Source organism: Anabrus simplex, chromosome 6 (assembly GCF_040414725.1).
Source record: "Anabrus simplex isolate iqAnaSimp1 chromosome 6, ASM4041472v1, whole genome shotgun sequence".
Lineage (NCBI taxonomy): Eukaryota > Metazoa > Arthropoda > Insecta > Orthoptera > Tettigoniidae > Anabrus > Anabrus simplex.
Window position 1 is genome coordinate 167,496,201 of NC_090270.1, and position 24,673 is coordinate 167,520,873.

The 24,673-nt window shown below is 37.6% G+C and overlaps 1 protein-coding gene across 3 annotated transcripts in view; it reads left to right on the forward strand.

The window, feature by feature from the left end:
• The window catches only part of Axn (protein axin), a 293,900-nt gene that overhangs the window by 254,733 nt on the left and 14,494 nt on the right, over positions 1-24,673 (forward strand). For all 3 annotated transcript variants that reach the window (XM_067150025.2, XM_067150027.2, XM_067150026.2), the window contains one exon: positions 12,236-12,496. In XM_067150025.2, the coding sequence (XP_067006126.1) occupies positions 12,236-12,496 (261 nt within the window). The remainder of the gene's footprint in view (positions 1-12,235; positions 12,497-24,673) is intronic.

Below are 24,673 nucleotides of genomic sequence, written 5' to 3' on the forward strand. Positions count from 1 at the left end.
TCTCATGCCCTCCTTAGTTGATTTTATCACTCTCTTTGGTAACCTCACCATCATCATCATCATTATATGCAGTTCCAGTTTCCCAGGTACTGTTGGCGAGCCTGTTCCACTCTGTCTTGAGATACATTTTGTTGTTAACAACGTCCTCCAATGTCCTTCCCCGATCTGCAATGTTCATCTTTATGATGCCCATCCAGTGGGTTCTTGTTTTCCTGCCACATGTCTCTCCAAGTTAATATAACCTGTCCTTGTTGGCTCCATCCGCATTTCATGCCCAAACCACTTCAGTCTGGACATGCTGACCCAATCTAACCTCACCTTGTCAATCCTATTTACTCACTAAAACTTTATAGTCAGTTTTCATTATTGATTTATCACTTGCCATTACTCCTTTGTTACCCCGCTTATCATATGACCTATCTTTCTAATATGCAACATTCCTTTTTTTTTAAAAATGTAATTGAATGCAAGCAAACTTTAGGTGAATAAAATATGTATGCATTTGAAGTAGAAACCAGGGGGAAGTGACTGTGTTCTCCAAAATAGTATAGACTGACTGAAGACTGATTGACACAAAATGAGGTGCTCATTTCTGGGCAGTGATGAATATTGTGATGCCAGTATACACTCTCTAATGAAACGTATGTGGACAGTTACATGAAACTGTCCTCTAAGTGTTCCTTGGATGGACATTAATATGGAGTCTGTGTCACAGCTTAAACTCTGGGGAGGGGATTGTGTATTAAGTGTTTGAATATTTTCAAGGGAATGGCAAACCATTCTTCCTGTAGCATTCTAGTAAGTGTACAATTTTGCTTTACGTCACACTAACGCAGACAGGTCTTACGGTGACGATGGGATAAGAAAAGACTAGGAGTGGGAAGGAAGCGGCCGTGGGCTTAATTAATGTACAGCTCCAGCATTTGCCTGGTGTGAAAATGGAAAAGCACTGAAAACCATCTTCAGGGCTGCCGACATTGGAGCTCGAACCTACTATCTACTAGCTACACGTCCCGAACCGTACGGCCAACTTGCCCGGTCTAGCAAGTGTAGTGAGTCATATGGATAGTTGGGATCTGGAGTGAAGTCACTACACTAGTTCATCCCAGAGGGGTTCAGATATATCAGGGGAAGGTGCTGAAATACTCAGGAATCATCTTCGATCCGGTCTTCTATCATAGACAGCACTCAACTGATCAAAGTATCTTTATATCCTTCTGCCTTTAACCTGCCCTATAGTAATACAAGAGGACCGAGCCCCTCTTCAGAAGAACTCGCCTACGCTGTCACTCCATCTCTATCAATTTTCAATGTTAGCCCTTTATAGAATGACCTACATTGTTCACTTGGCATTCACCATGCCTAAAACCTCCCTTCTGACTGCCACATAGTGTAGTATAGCACAATTCACAACTCCAAATTATGCATCTCCAGTCATCCATGTACCAATGGCAACGTTCTTTACACCAGCGAATGCAGCCTGTTTAGTTTATGGGCTGGTCCAGGAAGTACAGAGGAGGTTGGATTGTTGGTGCAGCGAGTTTCTTCTTCTAGTGCCTTCTCCGTTACTGAAGTTTGGTCACAATCACAGCAAAATCTGTACGATGTTTGCTGTCCTCATCAGTCTGCTCGAATCTAATCCTGCCCAATCCCATAAGTTTCTCAGCCAAGAGTGTTTCCTCCGACCGCAGCCTCTATGTCGATCAATTCTTACACTTTTCTTCTTTTTGATTGTATACATCAACATTCGTTCCCCCCTCATGCGTCTGAGTATGGCAGTAGTCAGTACACAAGATCCTTCAGAACACCCACATCTCGAAGGCATTTATTGTCTTAATGGCGTTACGTTACAGAGTCCATGTATAAGCACTGAACAGAAGCACATAGCTTCTGATGAAGTTGTGCCATGTCTCCAAGCTAAGGCTTCTGTCGCACTGTAGATTCCTCATTTTCAGAAAGCTATCACGAGCCATTTCTATTCGTACATGGAACTCTAAATCCAGGTCTAAGTCCTCAGTAATCCAGCTGCCACGATACTCAAACTTCTGCACTTGTTCAACTTGTTCTCCATGAATGTTCATAAAAGAGTGTGCATGTTACGAGTTCTGGTAATGGCCATCACCTTTGTCTTGTTGATATTAATTTTGAGTCCTAGTTTATCCCCTTCTGCTATGATTTGTCTACCAGACTTTGAAGACCTTCAGTACTATTAGCCAAAATGACAGCGTCATCTGTGTACATAAATTTAAGAAAGAAAACCTCTAGGCAAGCAACAAAAGATATTGTCGGTGAAAATGAGTAGAACATTCACTCATTTTGCCTCACACTTGAGGAAGGGAAAATGAATGTGTGGAAAGTTTTAGCCATATTTGAATTGTCATATCCAGTAATAGAAGTGCAAAACCAAGTGTACAAAATAGTGTGTCCAGAGGATCCAGCTTCTACTACGTGCAGAATATACTCTGAGACAAGGCAGTTTATTTAACTAGGGGACCTTCAGGTAGATGGGTGCCAGATTTTTTTTTCCCTCCCACATGATGAAGTGTAAGAGAGGGCCAAGAGCCCTAACTTCGCCACCTACAAAGGCATAATAAATAAATAAATAAATAAATAAATAAATAAATAAATAAATAAATAAATAAATAAATACATGAATGTCCGTAAGCCATTGGGCTACATATCCAAGCATTATCGAGAAATATGTTACAGTGGAAGCCATTTCATTTCAGTTTCGATTCAGTTAATTTTTAACTGTAAGGTTCTTCAGTCTTTCAAAACCAATTTATGAAAAAATGAAATTAGAAAATGTCTGAAAAAGAAATCGCACAATAACAGATTAAAACCTGAAAAGGAAACAAGTAAATCACAAAGATATAATTCGCTCATGAAAGAACATCATCAGATACTATCAAATCAGGCATTTAAAAAAATGAATTGATTAATATTATTGAGAAGTGCAAACCATTTATGTTAAAACCTGTGTCTACTCTGCCAATATTTGTCTTTTGTCTTTGTCTTGAGCAGACAAGACGAGCTAAAAACGAGCACCATCGTCTCTCCACAAGATTTCAAGATTTCATGCAGCTGCAGTCAGGTATACATAGGAACTACAAAACGCAGCATCGCCACACGACTGAAGGAGCATAACAGAAAGATTATCTGTCGCTGAACACTCGCTGCTAGCACGCCATGACATACAGTACAGCAACACCAAAGTACTGTCAACTACTGTATCTTATTACGCCCAGCTACAAAGAGAAGCCATTGAAATCCTGAAGCACACTAATAGCTTCAACTGTAAGGAGGAATCTGAACAGGTAAACAAAGCCTGGTTTCCAGTCCTGAAAGTTTTAAATCTTGGAGGACATGATGACTGCTGCAGACCAGGAAAAGCAACGGGTGATCAGTTGCCTGTCTCCGCTAAGACAGGTTGACGTACGTCGGGCTCCTTAATGCTTCAGTCATTGGCCGAAGAACAGCCAATCAGTGACCGCCCCTCCAGCATGGCAGACCAATAGGCGAGCAGTGCACCGTAATCTGCACTATATAATGAGGTGGAATTGCAACACCACTCCATTCCATTGTGAGCTTCGCAGCTACTGAAGTCACTCAGAACCCCTTGATCATCCCGAACGCAGTCTTCGGTGAAGCGTCGGGACCATCACGTGTTCCTGGAAAATATTGACATGATTTAAATTACTTTGTTTCAGATCTTGATCTTACAAAGGAATCTGCAGAGATACTTGGTTTTAGACTCCGTGAAAGAAATACGTTGCACCAGGGATGACATACTATTAGTACAGATGCGGTGAACAAGAATTTGCACCCTTATTTTCTGAAGTGAGAACTTTGGTTTACTGCAACAGCATTCTGGAGGTTATGCTGGAACTAGGAGTACCACAATATGTCTCTACCCATTGGAGACCTTTTAATGATGCTTCAAAACACAATTTAATTTCATCTTTCTCCACAACAAAAAAACAAACTTGCATCAGTTCCTGTTGCACATTCATTTATTGTGCGGGAAGCATACAGAAATCTTGAGATGATGATGATGATGATGATGATGATGATGTGTATGAAAAGATATGAAGAACACAAGTGGCTGTAAACAGTGAAAGTGAATGCTTTCAGTACATGCATCATAGACTCCCAGGCTTCAGTAATATCACAGTCAAAGAGAGTATTTTTCACAGGTCCAGAAATCAGAAAACTTCTTTCTGGTGCTAATTTGGAAGACTACACGTGAAGCAGAATGATCGGCGTGGGAAGCATTCCCGGATGTAGTAATAAACTTTCTTGGCAACACTATGGATCCAGACTACAAACAAATGGTGGACAGAATGCATTTTTTTCTTTCCAAGTTTTTTGCTGCAATATGAAATTAAAGGTGCACATGTTAAATTTACATATGAACTGTTTCACTGAGAACCTAGGAATGCTGAGCAAAGAGGAAGGAGAAAGATTCCACCATGATCTAAGTGAAATAGAAAAAGAACATGCTATCAATCAATCACTACTGATCTGCATTTAGGGCAGTTGCCCAGGTGGCAGATTCCCTATCTGTGGTTTTCCTAGCCTTTTCTCAAATGATTGCAAAAAAATTGGAAATTTATTGAACATTCATCTCCCTTGGTAAATTATTCCAATCCCTAACCCCCTTCCTATAAACGAATATTTGCCCCAATTTGTCCTCTTGAATACCAACTTTATCTTCATATTGTGATCTTTCCTACTTTTAAAGACATCACTCAAACTTATTCGTCTACTGATGTCATTCCACACCATCTCTCCACTAACAGTTCGGGACTTAGTAGAGCAGCTCGTCTCTTTTCTCCCAAGTCTTCCCAGCCCAAACTTTGCAACATTTTTGTAACGCTACTCTTTTGTCGGAAATCACCCAGAGCTGCTTTTCTTTGGATTTCTTCCAGTTTTTTATTCAAGTAATCCTGGTGAGGGTCCCATACACTGGAATCATACTCTAGTTGGGGTGTTACCTAAACTGACCAGACGTCCCGGATTCAGCGGGACAGTTCCGCTTTTAGGCATTCTGTCCCGCCGTCCCCTCGAAAACTCTGGCGACGCTTAAATGTCCCACTTTGCAGATTGACAATTTTAAACATCGCACTTCAATAGAAACTGATAAAAAGTCTTATGTCTATATCGATTCATTATTCACGATATCGATACTCGAAACTTCCAAACTTCCGTTTCTTGTTCAGACTTCACAATAATTCCTGCTTCCTGGCTTGATGTGTTGTGGTTTGGAACGTTTGGTTTCTTTTCTGTGATTGCACAATGCCTAAATGCAAATGCATATTTAATATGGATTTGCAAAATAAATTCCCATATATTAAGAGAACAATATCCAACAGTGATGTTCGATGTCAGTCTTGTCGGGCGGCATTTAGCATTGCACATGGCGGTGGACATAATATAACCAAACATTTGCAATCTACCAAACATACCATAAATCTGCTGAAAGTACTGCAAGTTCAAGCAAGGTATTGACAAGTTTTTTCAAGAGCGCAACACCTACGTCCAAGGACTTGGAAATCGCAGCTGCTGAAGGAGCCTGGGCTTACCTTACAGTTAAAAAAACCCACAGCTTTCGCTCATGTGACTGCGCTTCGAAACTTCTCCAAACATGTTTCGAGCCCAAATTGGATTTGCATGGACAAAATGTGAATGTGTAATTACTAAAGTGTTTGCCCCCTTATCTGAGCAACAAGTCAAACAACAACTCAGACAGGCACATTGCTTTACACTGCTAACGGATGCCTCAAACCATGGGAATGTTAAGGAGTTCCTGGTTGTTGTTCGGTTTTATGACCCCTATGACAGTGTTCAAGTGAAACTGCTGGACCTTCAGTCTCAACCTGGTGAAACATCAGACATTGTTGTGAAATACTTGTAAGAAGTGCTAGTAAAAAATGATATTGCAAGTAAAATCATTGGGTTTTGTGGTGATAATACAAACAGTAATTTTGGAGGGTCAGCAAGGAAAGGACTTAACAATACTTTCAGGAAACTGAACATTTTTTTTTTGGGTAGGGACTTAATTGGTATAGGATGTGGTACTCATTCATAATGCAATACAGTCTTCTTGTGATTGTTTACTTATTGATGTAGAGAACATAATTGTTGCGGTGTACTCTCACTTTTATATCTGCACAGTCAGAGTTGAACAGTTGAAAGAGTTCTGTATTTTGTGGAAATTGAGTACAAACAAATTCTTGGGTATAGCAAAACAAGGTGGTTAGCACTCATGCTGGCAGTGAAGAGAATGCTTGACATGTACCAAGGACTGAAATCATACTTCTTAAGTCAAACAAAATGTCCAGTTTCCTTGAGATGTTTCCTTGAGATGTTTCTTTGAAGATCCTATTTCAGAGGTGTGGTTAAATTTTGTCTTCACACAAGCCAGTTCTTTTCACAAAGTAGTATTGAAAATTGAAGGTGAGCTAATTTTTTCAACAGAGGTTATGGAAGCCATCAGTGAGCTAAAAGACAATCTTTCAGATAAGTTGTCTTATAAGTTTTTACCACATAAGATAATAGTTCTTGTTGGTGCGCTTGAAGATGAAAGATTAGCAAGTAGGAAAAATATTGAAGAAGTGGCAGGAACATTTTATGAGACCTCTATAGAGTATTTTAGACCAATGGTGTGGTTATTTTAAAGGCATGAACGATTTCCAATGGACATCACTAAAAACTGTTCCTGAATGGTCTGATATGGAAAAATGTTGTGATTTTGTGGTAAGTAAAGGATTTCTTGACAGTGGGAATGACTCAAAACTATTATCAATTTTCCTGCTTAACTATATAAGCCACTGCAGAGGAAATATCCAATTGGAATGATGCAGAAGTTTCAGTTGACAGAAGGTGGACAGATATTTATAGTCACTTCAAGGAAAACGATATAAGACACAGTCAACTCTCAATAGTGGCACAGTATATTTTTTCTCTTCCTGGAACTAATGCTTCAGTTGAAAGAGTTTTCTCTCAAATGAACAAACTGTGGACATCTGAAATATCTCACCTGAAACTTTCTATTCTTAAGGCTTTGTTAATGATCAAGTTTAACTTTTTGCAGAATTGTTTAGAGTTTCATAAGTTTTTGAAATCATCACCACAGTTGTTACAGCTAATTAAATCATCTGAGAAGTACGAGTAACACTGGAATGTATCTTAGTGGAAGGTATTGTATTATTATAAATTTATCTTAAAACGTGTAGTGGAGAAATATTGCATTACCAACTTTAATGTGTAAAAAATAGCTGTGTCAAAATTTGACCTTGTTTATGTGTAGGCTGTCGGAATCAGTGTGTCCCGCTTTGAGCCATGGAAAAAATGTGGTTAGTTTAGTCTTACCAGAGACTTGTATGCTGGCAGATTATTGCTGGTTACTGAAGAGAGAAAACCTAACAGTTCATAAGCTAAAACTAAAACAAGGAATTTTCTTAAAACAAATCAAGATATCATAAAATTGAAAATGTGGACTTGCTATTATAGAACATGTTACCAGTAAAACAGTAAATGCAAAGCAGTGTTTACATATTCTTTTAATATGCGGCAGTGTTTTTATTCAAACCTGTTTGTGCAACACATTACTTGTTGTTATATTATTCTCATAAATATAACAGTGTGAAGTAAAATAGGAGTATTCAGATGAGTAAAAATTTAAAAAAAGAAAAAAGAGCATTCCGTACATGTGACGAGAGTGTACAGTAAAACCTCAATTTGGCATCAGTTTTTTGGGGGGAGGGATGACGATTGATGCGGGAAAACTATAAATGTGGGCGACATAAAATAGCGGGAAAGCAAATTAATAAAATATGGGTACTGTATTTGGGCATTTTTCGTCATGTAAATAATAATAATATTGATGGCGTGTGGTCTCTGAAGCCAGGTGCAGATCTTTCAAGTTGTCGTGTGATAGGTGATCTATGTGCTTATGAAAATGCGGCTCTACCTAAGATGAATCCTAATGCGTAAGTCGGCGCGCGCGCACACACACACACACACACACACACACACACACACACACACACACACACACACACACACACACACACACAGAGTCCCCGAACTGTCAGAATTAACCAATGAAAGTTAAAATATCTGGCCCTATATCATGACCCCTCGAACTAAAGGCCAACACGTGCTAACCATTTAGCCATGGAGCCGGACATGCTCATAGCTGCATACTATACATAACGGCATCAGAATATTGCAATCATGATATACGCGATGAAAATAATAAGCATGACTTTTATGCGGTTTCATTTCACTTTTTCTTACATCTCGTAGTAATTGGAAAACCTTCAAGGTCAATTCTCTTATCACAAATTAATGATATACGTGGATATTATGGCGATAAATAGTATTTTCGTGAAGATTCCGTAGGCCCTTCATGAACGATAGGTTAGAGATCCCACATGGCACGACTTGAACGATGTCACGGAGGTTAGAAATTCAACATGGCGCTCCTTGGACGCGGTCACAGTGGGCTAAGCGATGTTGTCAAATTCGGAATTAGTTTCAAGACCAGGCTAGTGAAAAGATTGTTGATCTGGCTTCGTAAGGCCCGGCTTGTAACAAGACAACTGGGCAGGGGGCAACAAAGTGGTCAGCAGGCCTCTAGCATCCCACACACATCACAAGGTACGATCCGATTAATAACCCTGTGACTAATTAAAACGCACCAGACGCAAGCCGTAACTATTTTAAACTGCACGATTTTCTCTTTTTCAACGAAGCTGGCAGCCCCAGCCAGCCAATAGCAACACAGAAAATGGTGGTAGATTTGAGTTTTACAGTGCCTCCATTTTAATTCTTGTAAATAAGAATACTTCTAGGGGCCGGTTAGTGGGTCAAGGGGAAGTGTTGGTGACAGGAGACTTGTAGTGAGGTTGGGTGTGAATAACCTGTGCATAGCACTCCAGCCTACGCGATCCTTGCTCAAAACTAGAAACTCATAATCGCTCGTGCATTCTCGCATAACAGGTTGCCGCCGTTATATGCTAGAGTATTCAGCTGTCTCTTTAAATTCAAAAAACTTCCGCGTATATTTTTCTTGCGTACGATCGATCCATGCGGGAAAATTGTGGTCGAGGACAAATATTTTTTTGACGATCGGTGTGATAAAACGATAGTTCGAGGAACGATAGATGCGGGGAAATTTAACATTGATTTATATGGAACTTTTTTGAGACCGAATAAATTGAACAATGGCTACAGGAAAACGACAGTTCCGGGAACGATGCATCGAGGTTCTACTGTATTAATCTTTTGTGTGTGTGAGAGATATATTCATTTTGGTTTTGCAAAGAAACCTGATGTGATGGATAAAAACTGACTTTAGATACACATTCGACATGTCTGAAATGTTAAAAAAATCACTATTTGAACATTATGCAATGATCAGAATTAGAATTCATAGGCCAGTGTAGTTTTACTGTCATGCTAGTTACATGTGAATGATGAAAGTAAATGAAAGTGATTCCATAGAGATTTCTAAAACATCACACATAATAAGAAATTACTCTATAAGTGGGCTGGCGTAAGGTTGCATATGACAGCTGTGCAAAATGTTGGTCACACTGCAGTGGTGCACGAAGCGATGTTGGCGTCATAACAACAGCTGATTGTACGACGTGAGATTGTAGAAACATGAGAGAAATGTTTTTTATGTTATCACGATGATACACGATACAAATGAAATTGGCCGACAACAGTCGTCACACTTTCAACACACCGATTAAATTTACAAAATATATAATTACAAAAAATGATACAAGATAAATCTATTACGAAGTTCTTCTTATCGCGATATTAAAAAGTATTGAAGAAATCGGCAGACAAGAATCTCACTTTAAGTGCACCAATAAATGTTACAATAATATACTCCGGTGCTAACACAGAAGATTTCGAGTAAAATCTACTAAATTTACGAAAATTCAGAAACGTTATTTTCTTACCTTATTCAAATTACTAGATGCTATATACCCTCCAGATCACTGCCATCTATTGCCATTGCTGAGTTAATTAATGTTGCAACATGCTTAACTTTCTTCCTCCACGATGCCGCATCCACTAGAGCAGTGCCCTCCCGGAACAGTCTTTCCACTTCAGCAATTGTGAACGACTTGTTATTTGTGCGTATGTAATGTTTCACTTCACTGCATATGAAATCAATAAGGTTGTAGTGACAGTGGTACGGCGGCAACCTAACAATCTTGCGTCCTTGTTCCTTCGCTACCTCATCGACTACATATGTTGGTGAAACCGGTTTGTTTTGTTTCACCAGTGCACATAAAGCTAATTTAGTCATACCAATATGGGTTGGGATATTTCTTGCCTGCAGCCGTTCCACTAACAGTTCTTTACAGGCGCTCGAAGTACGGGTCTTGTCCATTTTTACGGAGTGGTAAAGTGCATTGTCCATAACAATGACAGAAGGGCCTTTGAGCTGTTACAGGAGCTTCTTAAACCAATCTAAAAAGCGAATGTGGTCCGTATTTTTGTGATAATTACCGGTATTTTTTGATTGGAACCTTAGAAGACCACCTTCCACAAAACCACTGGATGAACCCGCGTGCGCTATTAGCCTATTAATCTGGCAACCTTCCCAGTCGGTTGATTACTGGAGCTTTATAACTGTCATCAGTCAAAGATTCAGCAAGACACTCCCCAGCATTCACCCACAACTCGTGCAACCATATTACCTTGTGGAGATCCTTAACGAAAAGTTTACCCTTAGCTTTTCCTGTCTAAGGGAGACTAGTAATTTTGCCACGATAGGGTATTCCTTCCTGCTGTAATGATCGTACACGTGTCTTCGTATTGCATGAGCCTGGAAAGAATAAATTCCTGTTACAGGAGATGGCGTAAATCATTTCTTTCTTGAAGTGCTAAGAAACAAGTCCAGACTATCAGCCCCGTTTCCGCTACTGCTGGGTTCCGCAGTCCCTTTTTCCTTCAGTTTTTTGAGGAGAACACCTTTTTTGAATAACAGTACGCTTTGAAAACCCTAATGTTCGACTCGTACGTTCCACAACTTGATCTGCAGGAACAGAGGGACGACCATGCAAGCGTACAAATTCCCTCTCCCTCTCGTAAAACTTGCGAGTTCTCCGCACTAATTCACATGCCTAACTATTAAGGGGCACTCCTCAGTGCAGAGGATTATCACGTTGTGATTCATCACTATGTTGTCGCTTCCATGACATTGCACAGCAATAGTTACAAAAACTTCACAGTTATCTCAAAAATAAAAAAAATAAAATAATAATCAACGCGCTAATTACATCTGACCACGTGCTAGCAATGACAGACAAGCAGTAACACTTCAATATGGAAGTCAAGGTAGTTATAGATGGCACCACGATATTAGCCATATTGCCAACAACAACCAAATGAAAATAGTTCATCCTTATTTTGCAGCTCGCTTAAACATTACATTTTTTTTTAAATTCTCATGTTTTTGTAAGTAAATAAGAGCTTACACTCACTTTATGAAATTAAATACGAACTAATATGTATAAAATTCATAACTGTATCTGACATAAAAAGTAGTGGATTGGTCGTTCTGATCAATGGATGATGTTCTTCAATTATTTTTTGGAGTAGTGCCAACATGAACTAAAACTGTCAAGTGCAACCTTGTGCCTGCCCACCTATAATACTTGATTGTCCTCAACATCAACAACTTTGTATGAATGTAGAAGAAAATATTATCCATATGCCAAATGTGATCTCAGCAAGGGGAGAATCCACAAATATGCTTTGTGAGCAACTCTGCATTTTCTTTACATCCAAATGTGTAGAGGCATGATTCATAGTTTAACCTGTTCTACTAAGATCAATTCAGTTATTTATAGTCGTACAAATCCATTTCTCATCATTTTCTGATGAGCTTGTTTCCTCTTCCCATATTTATCAAGAATGCTGAGAGAGGCAATCTGTTGGAAGAGTGTATGAAGATGAGGAGAATGTCCTTGACCTTAGTGTTTATTTCTATTGCTTTCTCTCTTCCCAGACAGACCTGTCATGTATTCCTTTTCAAGTTACCCTCTCTCTTTACATGGTTTGACACTTGTTTTTTCCTTTCCAATACTTATTTTAATATTGAGGAATATTGATAAATAACTAACACTAGACAACAAGAGTGAAATAAAAATGAAATAGCCTCTTTATCACTATTAATGTATCTTACGGTGATTTGTTTCAGGTTTAGTACCTCTTCCAAGATCACTGCATTACACAGCTCATTCGAGGTGCCTATTTCTGGTCAGTCAACATTAAGAAAAAGTGCGCGCAGTGGACGAAATTCTTTGCCTGCAGGGCCTACTGTCTCAGGGGAAGGGTCTGAATTTACTACAGTAGTTTTTTCTTTTTGTGATGAGCAGTTTCCATATCGGACTAAGATTCCTGGTCGTCCTGTCACACTCCGTCAGTTCAAGGAATATTTACCCAAGAAAGGCAGCTATAGGTAAGTTGATTGTTTATAAATATGGTAAATATACTTGTTTCTTGGACTGACCTGACAAATGTTACAACTGACTGTCAAAATTCTTATAAATATATAATGTGGCCGGAATTACTGAAGTATTGCATATCGAAATAAAACAAGGAATAACAGTGTGCACTAGTTAGATACTAGCTGTGCTTACAGTTCTTCTTTATCCATTCAACAATGCAGACTAAGTGAGTTTATTGAAAGCATTCCTGAAGGATATTTTCATTATGCTGTGAAAGGACTATTATGGTAACTGAAAGATATCTAAAAATATACAGTAAAACCTCATTAAGACGTTTCGGCAGGGGACAAGAAAAAAAGAACATTTTAAGCAAGAAAACGTACTAATGAATATACGAATAAAGACTATCCAACAGGGATATGGAAACACTAGATACGATTTTTTCCAACATGAAGACATTTTAGGTCGTGGTATTAAAAGGTGTGAAAAACACAAAAAAAACAAATATGAAAACCTTTTCAACTGGGGATTATAAAATAACAAGTGCCGGCACACTGAAAGGTGTGAAAAATACTAGGCAATAAATATGAAAACATGTGCACAGGTCCAACAAAAATATCGAATGCAGATCACTCCCTTTCTAAATCAAATGTTAGTAGAAGCCTTTTATTTTGGAGCAGTGGGTTATTAATTACTTTCTGGTCACACTCTTAGATGATGAATTGGAGGTTACACTTGACCATGTGCAACTGCGAGGAATGACTTTGGCCGTCATTTTGAATCGAACAAAACTTCGAGCAACTTGAGTGATCAAGCCAAAACTAGAAGGTGCGAGTTTCAACGTTCACGACCTCTGCGCACTTATGCCAGGCCACTTTCTGACAGATTTTAATTTTGTCTTCATTATTAAGGATTTCACAACATTTTCCATATCTATAACTAGGCTATCGCAAGACAAATATACACCACGTTAGTCAATTTCACACGATTATGTTTCAAATCCAGATATAGGCTACCGTATCACATGACAAATACTGTATTAGCTACACGTCACTGGAACACAAAATACATTTCTACCTTCTGAATGGAATGTGATATACAACCACAAACAGGCTCACTCTGCTATTCACCATCTTGCTGCTAACCAGCAAGCAAAACTGAACAATCCTGAGGCTAACAGCTTGCTCCCCGAAAGTGCAACTTATCCTTTGAAGTTTAGGAAGGCCTTTTTCTGTAATCTCGCAACTGTGGCAATGGCTCTTACACAAGTTGGAAATCACGTTTCTTTTGGAGAGATGACAAATACAGTAACATTTTCAGGTCTAGGAAAAATGTGATTGTACTAAGCAGTAATAGCAAAAATTCATGATGCGATAAGCGAGGTATTCTTTTATATTGATTTATATACGATGAGAATCGGGTCTTCAAATTTATGCCGTGCTAAGCGGGAAAACTTGTTAATGAGGAAGCCATTAACGAAGTTTCCTTGTATATACAATTGTTGAGGATCCACCAATTAAATACACTATTTAATCAGATAAAATAAATCACCTGATAGAAATTATAAATACATGTTTCATTCACCTAGTGGACATCCTCAGTTATGTAACATAAGTACTAAATCATTGTTACATTTTAATTAGAGAACAGTGGGAATTAAAATATTCATAGGGTAAATAAAATTGTGGAATGAACCACCAAATTAAAATTCATGAAATAGAAAGTTCATGTATCGAGTCATAAAAACATCACATTTTTTTTTTGCCTGGCAAACCAGTCATGGTAGTCTTAAAATTGTTCATTGATATGTTAATACACAGTCTTGACGTATTGGGAAACCAATGATAAAGATGTTGATTCCCATAGGGAACATGAAATATTTGTCCTGTATGAGTAAATTTATAATACCAATATAATGGTCCATTATTGGACATTATAAATTTTCCAGCTAACACAGGCAACAAAGTCTCATGTAACAAAGTGTGCATAAGAAACATTCAAATTAGAGGTAAACATCCTTCTATAGTGTGGATCAGTCCATTTTATATTGTAGTGGGCTTCAGAAGGAGACCATTGAACTTTTTAACCTTTAAAATCTTGCAAATGGATAACCTCATATAACACTTGAAAGACATGTAATGCCTAAAAAACTAAAGAAAGAAAATCCGAATTAGAATATGAAAGACAAAAAAATTGATCCTAAAAAGAGAGTGTTAGTTAGGTGATAACTTACTCCCCGCTGGCCCCGTTGGAATTTCTCAAGTTGGTCTGCAGCCTTGTTTGTCTGATAGGAGTTGGAGGTCTGCATGGGTTTCCTGTAGATGTTAAAGGGGAGATGCGTAGTGTCCCTTGTGATAGTCAAATTTAGGTAGGTGAGATTTATTTATTTCAGTTTCAGTGGTAAATTTAATATGGGGGTCTATATAATTTTATTATTCTAATAATATTGAACCGTTACTTATTTGTTGGTCGATTTTAACATATCTCATCCAAACAGATACTTTGTATATTATTAATGATTTTTATATATATATATATATATATTTTTTAGGTTATCAGTATTGATCTTCACTAAAAGTCACAGGCAGGAGAGCGAATTGGGAGGCCCTTCTGCTGATAAATTGTATTGTTGAATGTGAAATAGTTTATTTTGTAAAACAACTATGACTATTTAGATTTTTCATTATTTTATTATTGCAACTGTCTTGTGGAGTACATATTAGAAATCTCATAGGAATGCAATGTGCAATGGGGTTTAATTTCTAAATCTTTTGCTATTTTAAAGAATTCAATAGAATTTCTAACTGTGGTTCTATTTGTGAAGACAAAATGCAATTTTAAGAAAAGATTGTACAAACTGAGATACTTTATATGTAGGGCTGTGCTTAAAGTTAACAATGGGCTGATGGGGACCTTTTCCTTGTGGATTTTAGATAATGCTCTGGCAGTTGGGAGTTTAGGATTTATAGTAACCCATTTGCTGATTTCACGTTCGTCTAAAGGAAAAATAAGCAGTGTGTTCGGAATGTTGTTGGGGACAGCGTTGACAAAGCACCGAAAACAGTCGATGAGGAATATAAAAGTGCATTAGAAATTATAAACATTCTAAAGAAGGACAATGAGACTCTTAAAGTTGAAAATCAAGAATTAAAAGAAAGACTGCGATTGCTAGAATTTGGGACTGACCATTCTTCAAGTGATATACCGGTACAAGTAACCAACTCGAGCACGTGGTGTCAAGTAGTTCGTGGATGGCCGGCTAAGAAGAAATCTACAACTGAATTTCCGGAAATAAACATCAGAAATAGGTTTTCTGCCCTAAATAATATAATTCTGGAAGAAAGTGATCGCGCGCGTGAAACCAAATCATCGCTATCCGCTGCCGTTGCCGTGCCGAGTTTAAAATTTAGGCCTAGAATTCAGATTCAAGACCCAGTTAGGCCTAAATCAGCGAAGGTAGCTGTGTTTGGTGATAGCGAAGGAAGGGGAATTGTGGGAGTGATTAACGACGAGAATATAGCAGCAACCGGAGAAATATATTCAGGAGCTTCTATCAGCAGTGTTCTGGCAAACGTAGAAACAGCAACTAGGAACTTCGGGAGCGGCGATGCAGTGCTTAACATCGGTGGGACGAACGACGTAGCTCACGACGACGCCAAGAATGTAAGATCACAACTTAAACATACACTAGGGAAGCTGACCCACACTAACGTCTTTGTAGTGAACGTGCCCCACAGGCATGATTTGAGTAGAGACTCGTGTGTGAACATTGAAGTGGACAAGGTCAATACAGATATTGTTAAAATTTGTAAACATTTTCGGAATACTCAGGTTATTGAATGCAGCAGTTTTGAGAGATACTGTTATACAAAACATGGCCTCCATCTAAACAATTCAGGTAAACAAAAGATAGCAAACATTGTTCTAGATTTTATTAATCTTAAGATATGTACTGTAAAACAGGCAACTCCCTTGAGTTATAATACTGACCAGGAAAACTAGTAGAAAGAGCCAGCTGTACTTTAAGCTGGCTCAGTCAACTAGAAAAAGAAACTCAGGATAGTAAGGAATTTCAAGTTACCAAATTGCAACAGTCATGTTTTAGGGAGGAAGGGGGTCTGAGATTGCTCTTGGTAAACTGTCAAAGTGTAGTAAATATACAATTAAAATTCGGTACATTGATGGAATCTCATGAGACTGATGTGGTGATAGGAGTGCAATCGTGGTTGAAAGAAGGGGTGGGTAATAGAGAAGTATTTCCAGAAGGGTACACAGTCTATCGTAGAGACCGAGGAGATAAAAAGGTAGGGGGGGGGGGGTGTTTATTCTGGTGAAGGAAACTTACTGTTCACATGAATGGTTAACTGATGAAAGGGATGAAATATTAGGGATAAAATTAGTTTGTGATAATATGAAGGAGGTGGGAATTATAGGAACATACAGGCCTGGAAGAGAGGAAAGAGACATGGAAATCTTTGAGAAAATAATAGATTATACTCATAGAAACAATAATGATATGGTAATAATTGGGGGAGATCTAAATTTGCCTGAAGTTGAATGGAATGGAGCTGCAAGTGAAGCCCATGAACAGAAACTGGCAAATAAGTTAATTTGGGAGGGAGGATTTACACAAGTAGTACAAGAACCGACTCGTCTCAATAACTTACTAGATGTATTCTTGGTTAAACCATGGGAAATTGTTGATAAAACTGAGGTAATTGAAGGAATAGGAGACCATAAGGCTGTAATAATGGATGTAGGACTCGTACCAAAAAGGCTTAATAAGAGGGTTACACAAGACAAGAAATTGTACAGAAAAACTAAGGTTGATGAATTTGGGACTTACCTTAAATCACAATTCAGTTGTTGGATAAGTGAAGGGAGTAACGTGGATACACTTTGGGCTAAATTTAAAGGAATCATTTGGGAAGGAGAGAAGAGATTTGTATCTGTTAAGAAGGGTAAAATGACCTCAGACCCTGTTTATTATACAAGGGAAATAAGAAAATTAAAAAGAAAATGTAGAATAGTAAACAGGAAAATCAAAGAGGGTAGGGAGAGTAGAGAAACTAGAAAACAGCTAATGAGGGAACTGAATAGAGAGAAAAAGGAAGCAAAAGAGAATTATATAAATGGCATACTTCAAGAGGGTAATGACCACAAAGGGAAATGGAAAAAGCTGTACTCATATATCGAGAATCAAAAAGGAAAAGGAATCCAAATTCCTACAATGGTGGGAGAAGGGGGGTGAACACTATTTAACAGATACTGAGAAAGCAAATCTATTTAGTAGGGAATTTAGAGATTCAGTAGATGATTGTCAAGAGTTGGAAACCGAAACAGAAGATAGAGAGGGAGAGAGACAGAGGGAAACAAGAAGCTTCTCATTCACAAATGAAGATATTTTCAGAGAAATCCAACTGCTTCAGCAAGGAAAAGCAGCAGGAAGTGATCGAATTACTGGGGAGGTGATAAAGACAATGGGGTGGTACATAGTGCCTTATTTAAAATTTCTCTTTGACTATGTCATAAATAATAGTGTAATACCAAAGGAATGGAAGGAATCTATAATAATACCAATTTATAAAGGAAAGGGTGATAAAAGGAAACCAGAGAACTACAGACAAATCAGCCTGACCAGTATAGTTTGTAAAATACTGGAGAGTTTAATATCAAAGTACATCAGAGGGATATGTGATGATAAAAATTGGTTCATGAGGAGCCAGTATGGATTTAGAAAGAAATTTTCTTGTGAGGCACAACTGGTGGGATTTCAGCAGGACATATCAGATCAATTGTATTCAGGAGGTCAGTTAGATTGCATAGCCATAGATCTTTTCAAAGCCTTTGATAGAGTGGAACATGGAATATTATTAAAGAAATTGGAGGGAATAGGATTGGACGTTATGGTTACACGTTGGATAAGAACATTTCTAAATTCAAGGCAGAAAGTCAAAGTAGGAAATAATGTATCTCAGGAAGAGAAAGTTTGGAAGGGAATTGCACAGGGTAGTATAATCGGTCCGTTACTTTTCTTAATATACGCAAATGATTTAGGGAACAATATAACATCAAAAATAAGATTGAATGCAGATGACATAATTGTTTATAGGGAAATAAACAACATTGAGGATTGTTCAGAATTACAAAGGGACCTCGAAAGTATCCAACAATGGGTTGAAGAAAATAATATGAAGGTTAATGGAGGCAACTTTTACAAACAGGAGCTTTAAAACTGAATTTGAATATACTTTGGATGAGGTAGTTATCCCAAAAGATGGCAAGTGCAAATACTTAGGTGTGAGATTTGAAAGTAATTTGCACTGGAAGGGTCATGTTGATGACTTTGTTGGGAAAGCATACAGATTGTTACATGTCATAATGATGCTATTTAAAGGATGCAACAAAGAATTAAAAGAAAAAAGTTACTTGAGTATGGTTCGTCCATTATTGGAATATGCAAACAGTGTTTGGGATCCTCACCAAGAATACCTAATAAAAGAAATAGATAGTGTGCAGAGGAAAGCAGCAAGATTTGTAACAGGGGATTTCAGGAGAAAGAGTAGTGTATCAGAAATGTTAAAGGAACTTGGGTGGGAAACTTTAAGTAAGCTTTTCTTCTTGCTAGGGGCTTTACGTCGCACCGACACAGATAGGTCTTATGGCGACGATGGGATAGGAAAGGCCTAGGAGTTGGAAGGAAGCGGCCGTGGCCTTAATTAAGGTACAGCCCCAGCATTTGCCTGGTGTGAAAATGGGAAACCACGGAAAACCATCTTCAGGGCTGCCGATAGTGGGATTCGAACCTACTATCTCCCGGATGCAAGCTCACAACCGCGCGCCTCTACGCGCACAGCCAACTCGCCCGGTAAACTTTAAGTAAGAGAATGGAGAAAACTAGACTTATAGGATTATATAGAGCCTATACAGGAGAAGAAGCATGGGAAGATATCCGTGAGAGGCTTCAGTTGGAAAATAAATATATCGGGAGGACTGACCACAAATATAAAATTAGAAGGAATTTTAGCAGAAGCGATAGGGGTAAATTTTCATTCATTGGGAAGGGTGTGAAGGAGTGGTACAGTTTACCCGGGGTAGTGTTTGATCCTTTTCCAAAATCTGTATAGATATTCAAGAAGAGAATAAACAGCAACAGAGAAAATAAATGACGTGTTAGAGGGCATTCGACCAGTACAGGTTATTGTAAATTTAAAAAAATGTGTGTGAATAAATTAATTCCATCCCCTGGTCTAAGGAGTTTGGACAGCCAAAGTAGGAGACTGCCTGTAGGGGTGAAGTACAGTGGGGACTTCGAGGGCCCTGGGACCACTACGGTAGCTGTGAAGGCCCTTCAGGAACTCTGAAAAGTGGTGGCAAAAGGGGCTCTGGTTAAGACGCAGCAGGTCGTTATGCTACTTAGGATCCAGAACGGTAAAAAAAAATTTTTTTTAAAAATTAGTAAATAAATAAATGCAATGTAAATATTAATCTTATACCAGTTGTACAGTATCATTTGAAGTAATTCCACATACTGTATATCAGTTGACTATATTTGTAAGTAGTACAGGAGATATTATAAGTAGAATTTTGTAAACAATATAAATTTATTAAGGATGAGCTGTGTGTTTAATAGAAAACATTGTTAGCGTAAACTGTATAATATTGTATTATAGGAAAATTTTCTTCTCTTGTTAATTTAATATTTAGTGCTTGACAATAATGTATTTTAGTGTACCATTTGCCACCGAGGTAGACACCTGATTTGCAAATAAAGAGATTTTGATTTGATTTTTTGATTTTTTAATATTCTTTAAGATCATCTTCTAGATTCTTCTGAATTTTACTTGTAGAATCTTTTTTTATCTTGGAGAAGCTGCTATTGGCAAAGAAAAGTTCTGTTTTTGACACATAGTCCTCCCTAGACATCAACACGGTCGTATTTCCTTTACCCACTTTTGTGATAATTGTATCATTTTCTTTAATTTTGCATATAAGATCGAAAACTTGTTTTTTAGAGTCCTGTGTCCCTTTATAGTGTCCGATTTAATGTGCGGATTTTGTAGTTTTTCCCATACTTAAAATGTAATCTCCTCTTGCTCATCTGTGGGTAATTAAGAAATGGCGTGTTCGGTTTTGGCTATAGGTGGTAAGCAGATCATCCGATTTTAAAACTGTGGGCCAATTATGCTTAAGACCTTATTTAAAATAGTAAGGTCTTCTTTGCTAAGATCAACATCTGTGAGGTTTTTGACTGACGGATTGAAGACGTGATCAGTTTCAATGCCACGTGGAAACTTTTCATTATCGGAGATATTAGATCTATTATCATATTTGGACTGTGTGATATTCGCTAGTAAAGTGGTCTGGTTAATAACTAGAACTCTTTCCAACTTCTGAAGGATGTATTTCAGAAAAGAACCCCATTCCATCGGTGTCAGCAATGTCATATAACTGCACATTTAGAAACAATCTTTTACTGTATAAAAACTTGATTTCATTTTAAATCCAGATTGAATTAGTTTGTTTCTGATCTTTTCTTTCCTGAAATGATCTTAAAACTTTTTTCTGGTTTGACCTAAGAAATTTTGGGTAAGATCTTCTAGAAGGCATTGTTTAAAAAAGAAGCTATGTCCTTACTGATCTTGGGAAATTTTAGTTCTAAGGTTTAAGTACTTATTGGCTTTTTTATTATTAATTGCCCGGTCGGCTGATAAATTACATACTAGAAGTTTCATATTGGTTTTGTATTGGCATCACTAAACATATAGTATGTAATGAAAGATACAAATTGTCTTCCTAATCTGTAGACACATATTTTTCTTTTAAATCTTAACCTTTTAAGTGCTGAGTTAACTCATTTACAAGTAGAAAAGTTTGAATTTTAACAAATTTGGTGACAGATTTCTGCTCGGATATCACAATAAATAGTGAAGAGCTGTGTCATTGTTCCGCCATGTTTGTTTACATCACAGATGAACTCCTGCCATAGATGACAGAAGTCTACAAAAGGCTCTGTTATTAACTTGTGTGTACAATTCCAACAGATGTCAGAACATGCCAGAGATAGACTTGGCCTTTGAGATTGACCAGAAGGAAAGAATTAAGTTCTCGCTCACCATCTACAGATGCATGTATCACTGGTAGACTGGGCTCGTCCACCTGTCGATAAGCAAATATAGCAAGTTAACTGGGAAGTGCTGTGTTTTTCCAGCAATATGTATCTTCTGTTGTGGGGGACATGATTAGCACTGCTGCATCCCTGATGACCATGAGGTGGAATTTTCACCTTGATAACCTGCCTGTATTTTTTTCCATCATCCTAAATGCAAAATGAGCAAAGGAGGCTGCTCTGCAGTTTCTTTACTAACCCTTTGAGAGTCAGGTTTTGGAAGCACTGACATACCCCACAACTCAAGGTGTTGCACACACATAAATAAGCCCATTATAAATTACCATATGGGGCACTTAGTACAAGTAAAAATAAAAAACGCACAATGTTTTTTATGTGTTATTCTTCAAAATACGCTGCTAGACACAGCATTTTGTTACAGTCATAGGAGTGTGGTTGGATGTATTCTTATTCATCCATGTAATGTTTGTTTGCATTACCCATTAAAATAATTCCTTTCCAAAAAAAAGCATTCCTTTTACAGTTACATCAGCCCAGTTTTGTACCTGGGTTGAGGGAGGAATTCCTGGTTAGTTACAGTATATTCCACAAACTGTGCATGATACAAGTATTTTTGCCTGTTTGCAGGTGATGGTTATAATTTTTCTTTGTCACTATCACTTATTCCTTCACCCTTTAATACAATATTTTTAGGAAGGAAGTTATCATCGCCGTCATCCACATGGGCAATATCAGAACCTTCAATTGCATTGTTCATTAAAATTTAGAATATTTTCTCACTAGGTAGTACTACTTCAGCACAATTGTGAGTGGTCATGTTTATCAGCTAGCAGTGAATTAATCATTACAAATTTCATTGTGATCTGTATTGACAGTTAATAATAATAATAATAATAATAATGTTTACATCCCACTAACTACTTATACAGTTTTCGGAAATGCTGAGGTGCTGGAATTTAGTCCTGCCGGAGTTCTTTTACGTGTCAGTAAATTTCCGACTCAAGGCTGACTTATTTGAGCACCTTCAAATACTACCAGACTGAGCAAGGATCGAACCTGCCAAGCTTGTGTCAGAAGGCCAGCGCCTCAACTGTTTGAGCCACCCAGCCCAGCAAATATTGACAGTTATCAGTAACAAAATAAAATATTAATTAAGGTCAACCTAATCGGTACTTGTAATCAATACAAGTATTGATTAGGTTGACCTTAATTAACATTAACTTGTATCAGTACTTCAGTACTTGTAACCAATACAGGTATTGATTAGGTTGACCTTAATTAACATTAACTTGTATCAATACTTGTAATAAATACAGATATTGATTAGTAGAGAGCAGATTTTTAAGTGCTAAAAACTAAAAAATATTTGATAAAAATGTAAAAATATTCTGCCTTAAATATCACTAGTGTTCAAGAGGTAAATAAGTATAAAGTTTTGTATTAAAATATGGTGCTACCAAATGTGCTCCTTTAGGTAAATTTGATATCTGTGTGTGGAAAAGTACAGCACAGTGTATTTAATTTTTAATTTAATATTTAGCGAGCTCGATAGCTGCAGTCGCTTAAGTGCAGTCAGTATCAGTATTCGGGAGATGGTGGGTTCGAGCCCCGCTGTTGGCTGCCCTGAAAATGGTTTTCCATGGTTTCCGATTTTTACACCAGACAAATGCTGGGGCTGTACCTTAATTAAGGCCACGGCCGCTTCCTTCCCACTCCTAGCCCTTTCCGATCCCATCATCTCCATAAGACCTATCTGTGTTAGTGCAACGCAAATCAACATTCAAAAAATAATTTTTAGTTTAATTTTTTATGTGCCCGAGTAGATATTATGGTATTTACAGAAACAATGTTTTGTTTCAATATAGCATAAACAGCGTATCATCTTTGAAAAAATTCCACCAGTTCGTACTCAATACAATCGCCCCACATTGCAGGATGTCGATGTGCTTAGTTAAAGAGAGGAATGTTACCAACACTGATGTTCAATTTTACCAACATGAGCACATTCCAATACTTAAACAACTTAGCCAATTTTTTTAAAGCCTCTGTTTTTACAGAACAAATTTTGTTATTTGACCTTAACAGTCCCTGTACCTGCGAAGCCGAGAGTAGCTATTTATGGGCTTAATTTATTTATTTTCAATAGCATAAGTCCATAAATAGCCACACCATTCAGAAATATGATGTAATATACACTGTTAAAAATAATACTGTAATCCTAAAATGAGAATATGAGCACCATTTTAAAACACAGAAGCATTTTAAATTTTATTGAGTAACAAATATTGCTAATTTATGTGCTCATTATGGATTTTCTTAAAATATGTATTTACATAAAACTTTTATGAAGATAGGTATTTTTATGTGAAATAAGATTAGGTTTTAACGTTTTGGGATACAGAATAGGAATAATAAACGTTGTTAATTGTGTTAAAACTTGCACAATCAAAATATGTAATTACTTTAAAATCTGCTGCCTGTTGATTAGCTTGACCTTAATTAACATTATTTATTTATTTATTTATTTATTTAGCGAATGGCATAAAATCTACATATATACAATTGAATGTATTACAATAACAAGAAAACAATTTCATATCTGGATATCCAGCCCTTCCATCCATTCTAACACTGTCCCTGATAGTATAAAGAAATCAGCCCAGCTATCCGAGCAAGCACGTAGCTTGCTGCTGCCAACGATGTGAACGATGGTTTGCCGTGGGGCACCACAGTTGCATTCTGATGATGTTTTGCAGTTCCACTTGTAGAGTGAGTCCCTGCATCTTACATGGCCTGTGCAAACTCTTTTAAGAGTGACTCATTGCCTGCGTGGTAGATGAAATCCATTAATAATTTGCACACCAGAAAACATGTTGTGAAGGGAAAAGTCTGTTGACGATTCTCAGCGGTCTTTCCGAATTTGTACAGTGTTAAAGTTGTTGCGGGTCATGTCAGTAGCAACCACAAAGGTGGATGGTGTGACTTCATGCTTTGAAGATTGAGCGCAGGGATGTCTTCTTGTACTGGTAGTTGAAGTTTTCGTAGATTTTACGGTACT